The sequence below is a fragment of the Pan paniscus genome, chromosome 10 (assembly GCF_029289425.2).
Source record: "Pan paniscus chromosome 10, NHGRI_mPanPan1-v2.0_pri, whole genome shotgun sequence".
Taxonomy (NCBI): Eukaryota; Metazoa; Chordata; class Mammalia; order Primates; family Hominidae; genus Pan; species Pan paniscus.
Window position 1 is genome coordinate 64,005,917 of NC_073259.2, and position 6,584 is coordinate 64,012,500.

The 6,584-nt window shown below is 35.7% G+C and overlaps 1 protein-coding gene across 9 annotated transcripts in view; it reads right to left on the reverse strand.

Annotated features, from left to right (window-relative positions):
• Positions 1-6,584, reverse strand: part of DNM1L (dynamin 1 like) — a 64,473-nt gene continuing 57,889 nt past the window's right edge. For 3 of the 9 annotated variants that reach the window (XM_003813726.4, XM_008966288.3, XM_057299472.1), the window contains 7 exons: positions 6,498-6,554; positions 5,711-5,788; positions 5,357-5,389; positions 3,412-3,588; positions 3,134-3,243; positions 888-1,047; positions 1-262 (listed from right to left, as the gene is read on the reverse strand). In XM_003813726.4, the coding sequence (XP_003813774.2) occupies positions 206-262; positions 888-1,047; positions 3,134-3,243; positions 3,412-3,588; positions 5,357-5,389; positions 5,711-5,788; positions 6,498-6,554 (672 nt within the window). In that variant the 3' untranslated portion in view covers positions 1-205. The remainder of the gene's footprint in view (positions 263-887; positions 1,048-3,133; positions 3,244-3,411; positions 3,589-5,356; positions 5,390-5,710; positions 5,789-6,497; positions 6,555-6,584) is intronic. The other 6 variants (XM_008966287.4, XM_034936050.3, XM_008966291.3 and 3 more) reach the window with 3 other exon arrangements.

Consider the following 6,584-nt stretch of genomic DNA (forward strand, 5'->3'; position numbering starts at 1 on the left):
AACTTTAGAAACAGCCATTTATTATTTGGATTAAATGTGTGATGTGTTCTGCAATTTGGAATACACTTTTCAGTTTATAGCCAGTCTCCACATGAGCAGATTCATACCATTGCAATACACAGGAGTTCATAAATAAGATTCTACTCAGGTAGGCAGTAACTAGCAAGTTTTGAGTCAACAAAGTCTCAGTATTACATAGTTCTCTTCACCAAAGATGAGTCTCCCGGATTTCAGCAATAATTTGACTGGCTCCTTGTAATGCCTGCATTAAAGGAAAAAAAATTTTTAATGCTTATTATAAAGAAGTTATGAAATTAATCTGAATTACGCAGGGTAATTTTTCCAATGTATATGTGGTAGGTTTATAACTAACCAGTTTATACTAACCAATATCTTTACTAACCAATATCTTCTCTGGAATTAGAATCTAATCAAGTACCAGCCAGGCGCAGTGGCTCATGCCTGTAATCCCAGCACTTTGGGAGGTCGAGGCGGGCGGATCATGAGGTCAGGAGTTAGAGACTATCCTGGCTAACATGGTGAAACCCCGTCTCTACTAAAAATACAAAAAATTAGCTGGGTGTGGTGGTGGGCGCCTGTAGTCCCAGCTACTCGGGAGGCTGAGGCAGGAGAATGGCGTGAACCTGGGAGGCGGCGCTTGCAGTGAGCCGAGATTGCGCCACTGCACTCCAGCCTAGGCGACAGAGCCAGACTCCCACTCAAAAAAAAGAAAAAAAAAAAAAGATTCTTATCAAGTACCAACAGGAAACAAGCCTAGCTAGAATATAAAGACTATACATATCCAAGAATCAAACTGCATTTAAAACTATTTCTATGTTTCTATCTATCTACTACCCAAGTATAAAAATTCAAAAGGTCCACAATACCTTTAGCATATCAGCTGCTTCTTTCCTGCGCTGTGCCATGTCCTCAGATTCTGTCAGAAGATCATCCAATAAGGATGATTTATACAGCTGGCCTACTAGCTCACTCTGAAGAGTGTCTTTCACATGATTAACCAAAAAATGCATTACTGCCTTTGGCACACTGCAAAACAAAACCAAATTATGGAATTTTAGCCAAAATTCTACTTTTAACAATTTGGGCTTAGATGCTAACCTCATGAAATAAAGTTAAGTAAGAACACTACTACTTTGGATATTTCATTAATGGCATAATCGCCCTTTAGATTTTTGCTTAACTGTAATTAAACATTAAGAAAAGCAGTTCTCGGCCAGGCGCAGTGGCTCATGCCTGTAATCCCAGCACTCTGGGAGGCTGACGCGGGTGGACTGCTTGAGGCCAGGAGTTTGACAGCAGCCTGGCCAACATGGTGAAACACCGTCTGCACTAAAAATAAAAAATTAGCTGAGTGTGGTGGCACATGCCTGTGATCCCAGCTACTCAGGAGGCTGAGATACGAGAATCACTTGAACCCAGGAGGTGGAGATTGCAGTGAGCCAAGAACGCGCCACTGCACTCCAGCCTGGGCAACAGAGTGAGACTCTGTCTCAAAAAAAAAAAAAAAAAAAAAACAAAAGCAACAGCTCTTGATACTTTACCTTCTTTTCATCATCTTTATTTCAAAACTCTTCAATAAGCATTTATTCATAATAGCCAACAAGTGAGAAAAACCCAAACATCAGCTGATGAATGCTTAAACACAGTATATCTACATAATCTAGTAGTATTCACACATAAAAGATATGTCACTTAATGACACGGATATGCTTTGAGAAATGCATTATTATGTGATTTCATTATATGAACAGCACAGAGTGTACTTACACAAACGTAGATGGTATAGCCTATGACACGCCTAAGCTATATGGGATAGCCTATTGCTCCAGGCTACAAACATGTACAGCATGTTACTGTACTGAATAGGGAACTGTAACACAGTAGTAAGTATTTGTGTATCTAAACATAGGAAATGTACAGCAAAAACATGGTATCATAATCTAATGGGAACACATTCAAATACGTGGTCTGTTGACTAAAATGTTATGTGGTGCGTGACTATACTGATTCATACTACAGTATGGATGAGGCTTAAAAACATTAAGTGAGCCGGGTGCAGTGGCTCACGCCTATAATCCCAGCACTTTGGGAGGCCAAGACAGGTGGATCACCTGACGTCAGGAGTTCGAGACCAGCCTGGCCAACATGGTGAAACCCGTCTCTACTAAAAATACAAAAATTAGCTGGGCATGGTGGTGCACACCTGTTATCCCAGCTACTTAGGAAGCTGAGGCAGGAGAATCGCTTGAACCCAGAAGGCAGAGGTTGAAGTGAGCCAAGACTGCGCCACTGCACCCCAGCCTGGGCGACAAAGCGAGACTCCATCTCAAAAACACCTTCTGCAGAGGATGGGGGCAAGGAAGGAGACAAATGGAATTTTTTTCTTCAGGCCCACAGTGTAAAACACTAGGAACTGTTATTTCTACTACAAGCTACAGGTTTAAAAAGTCTACAAGCAAAAAAGATAAATGGTTCTACAGACAAAAATCATTTATTTCAATATGAAGTATTAGACTGTTTATTACTCTGTGCAGTAAAATTCATCTTAGCTGCTGACAGATTACCAAAAACTGGATACAGAATATTTTCTAATAGATCACTTCACACAACTAAATGTATATTCTCCCTATTACTGCATGAAATGACATACCAGGCAACATGAAGGAGAAGATGCAGTAGGGACTGGACACATGAAAAAACATTCTGAACGAGAAAAAATACACATATTTCCTAGTAAAAGACATTCGTTTTGATACTTTGGAAAACCAAGTTAAATTAAAAAGGCAAGTCAGTGTTACTAGCCAAAATAATTAATGAAACTACTAAATTAAAATTTAGGAAAAAATGTTCTTAAATGACTCAACATGTGGCAGCCAGATAGAACAAAAGAATCTCTCATTTTTAATAGCTTTTTCTAGCTGATACATGAGGTCCTAGTCATTCTATGTTAACAAAATAGGTCTTGCTACAAGTTACCCAAGGACTATCAGAAAATCCACTTGATGATTTAGAATAAAAACCTAAAATTGTAAAAATACATGTATTTTTCAAAACAGATCACAGAATCATCCAGAAGTATTAAAGTCCGTCACTTATAGTAAGTAATACTAACCTGTCTTGAATATTCTTTCTGACAATGAGAAAATATGATTTAATGAGTCGTTCAATAACCTCACAATCTCGCTGTTCCCGAGCAGATAGTTTTCGTGCAACAGGAACTGGCTAAATAGGGATGAGGGGGAAAAAATATTACTTTTGTGACACTAAAATGGCAGCTTTAACATCTGAAAGTTACGTAAGTTTTTGAGACTTTTAGTTCTTTCTGTCTAATCGTTTTCCTACTAACTTGGTCACCTACCTTATTACCTAAACCAAATTGTCATGGCTTACCACATCTAGCAGATTCACGGCATGACCTTTTTGTGGACTGGCTGGCATAATTGGAATGGGTTTTGATTTTTCTTCTGCTAATAACTCTTCAGCTTTTGAAGTTTTCAGCATTCCTCTCCAGTTGCCTGTGGTTGGTTCTTGAACACCATCTCCAACCCCACCACCTCCAGATGCAACCTGAAAAAACATGTTCCAAAACATACCAACCACATCATATCTGACCTTAACTAAAACAAAGTTCATTTTATTTGACAGTAGTCAACATACATCCAGTACCCATCTGAAGTTTATTCAGACAGATAATGAGGTCAGAAGGAGACACTAGGTAGCATGTATAACTGGAACCCTGACCTATCTAAATAATAAAGAAGTTCTGCTCTAAGTTGTTTGCAAGGCATCAACCAACTTATGTTCTATTTAATTCCTTTTTTCTTTATCATTCGCTAACTTTTCAAAATCGTTCCTCTTCTCCCACCCTTCAAACACTAAATTGTAGAAAAAGTATATGCTGCCCTTAAAAACAAAACTACTCGTTAAAAGCACAAAGAACTGCTATTCAGTTTAATTTCTTAAGTAATCATAAACACTGTTAAACTCTAAAAGTTCCATGAACTTACGTCTCTGAACTTAAGAGTTTATATGTTTCTCAATTTACATTTCTAATAGTCAACAAAAATGCCATAAGGTATAAGTAAGAACTCTTTAACAAAAAGCAAGACTACATTTGCTATTCTTAGGCTGACAGTCACTATGAGTTGTTTCAAATGCGGAATGTGACAAACAACAGAAGTCCCCTCAACCTCTGTACTCTTAAGGATTTGCTGAAAGAAATCTAGTGCTACCATTAATCACAAGTGCTTTTGTACCTTGTTTTCTAGAAAATTTATTAGTCTTGACTTCTAAAAGTCAAAAATGACTTTATAATGGAAAAACATAATTCATCAACATTTAAGAGGGGTTTTTTTTAGGTATTCTTTAAGATCTTACAATCTAAAAATGGATTATATAAGTTTAATAGAGGATTATGGCAGTTAGAAAAATGGTAGTTTGAGGTATCATTCTGAATCAAAATATTTGCTAAAATCTGTCTTTAGTATGTCAGTTAAGGTGAACTACATTTAAATATAAGTAGTATATTTATGTTACACATTAACTTAAAAATGAGTAATTAGATTTTTAAATGTTTGTTAACTGTACATGAATGACATACCAAATGAAATCTTAAGGAGAGAGCACATTCAGTGTGACGTCATGAATGAAATAAAACTTGTGCAGTGATTTAGATGGTTTGATTAATATCTGAGCACAGTGGGCTGAGAGAAGATAAGACATTTATAAACCTTTATTTGAAGTTCAGAACTTTAAATCTGGATAATTAAGGAAAGAAGCTAAATGGCAGAAAATCTTGAAATAGCGATGAGTCTGAATAATTTATACATTATTTAATTTTCCTCTAAAATGGTTATCAAGAATTGAAAACAGTCTCAAACTCTCACAGTCCCCGTTTGTTTTTTTAATTTGCTTAAGCTTCTGAAGCATATGTGAAGCTATATATAGGGTAACAAGTGCAAACTAACTGGAAGCATAAGAAAGAAGCATTAGATCTATTAGTACTGAACAGATCTCAAGATCTTTAAAGAGGAAAGGAAATGTCCAAAAATACAATTCCATCTCTGAAATCTAGGAAATCTCTGAATTTCCTACCAAAATACTAAATTTAAAACTATTCTTGAAGGTAACAAAACGGTGAGAAAGCCTACTATTGTTACTAATTAAAACAACGTTTAATGCCATCTTCCACAGGTTAGATAAGAGGAACATTAAGAACATAACACAGACAAGAGATAGATACCACTACACAAACAGGTTCTTTAATGGTGGTATAGACACTGTTTCAGTGAGAACCAAAGGTACCAACATTTCCATTCTGAAGCAAGAGACTCACATTTTTAGTTTCTCTTCTGCTGTCCTGAATTAACTGTTAAAAGATATGTTAAAACATGCAATTTAACAAGCAAAATTTAAATACCAATGGGTTGAAATTCAAAAAGTGCAGGATAATTTCCTCTTTAAATTACTTTTTCTGTGTGCATCTTCTATATTGCAAGCAAAAGCATGTCAACAATATAAACTATGCATTGCATTGTTATATAATTTTAAAATATATATTAGACTAAAGTGATCTGACCTTAGCACAGTATCCCATATTAATATTCTTCTATTCAGTGTATTGTTTCCAGAAGATTATGTTGTACCAGAGAACTAGGCATGCAGGCTTAGATTAAGAATCAGAACAGACCTTGCCATCAGCCTCAGCAGAAGCAGCGGGGGAGGGCTCCTGGGAGGCAGGTGCCAAAGCACTTGGAACTTTAGAAGACTAAAGGCAAAAAATCCAGGGGGGAAAAAAAAATCAAGGATGCAAAAATGCATTCAGGAACATTCTATAAATGAATTTTTCCCTTCTGTAATAAAATCGTAAAATAACATGAAAAATGAAAATAATCATGGGAGATAAAATTGTTTATTCTGCCTTATTTCCTTCACCATTGTCACCTTTGTTAAAAGTTTCCTTCAGATGAATACATAAGAAAAATCCAAATCCAAAAGCTTCATTTTTATTTTTGGTATTTGATAAGATTCTTTTCTGGCAAAGAATTCAAGGTAAAAGATTTTTATACACACTTTAGTATTACAACTATTTTAAGTATTACTAGTAATTAAAACCTCTGTTCTGTGCATACTGTTTTTTCCAAGAAACCCTCTTATTATAATAAAATCTTTAGTCATTTCAGCTATGTGCAAAGTTGATAAAGTCACTGATTGAATTTTTTTAAAAAGCTTGATGCTTAAATGCTTAAATAAATGCTTAAATCTACTTTTAAGCATTTATGTCAGTGAATTCAAAATACTATTATCTTTAAATCACTCAAAACCCATTTTAAACTTGTATGCCTTTACTCAATTAGTTCCAATGGAGTGTTAAAGGGAGGAAAAGAAGAAAAAATTACTCCTAGGACTGAATAATATTCTGAGCTCATCAATCTATCTTTAGGTATTGGGAATATGCATTAAAAACTTTTTTTTACCTTGTCTCGTGATACAGCTGAAGGTAATTCTCTGGCTAGCCTGTTTCTCCTCTGTTCCTAAGAAACACAAGCAAAACAAAAGTGATT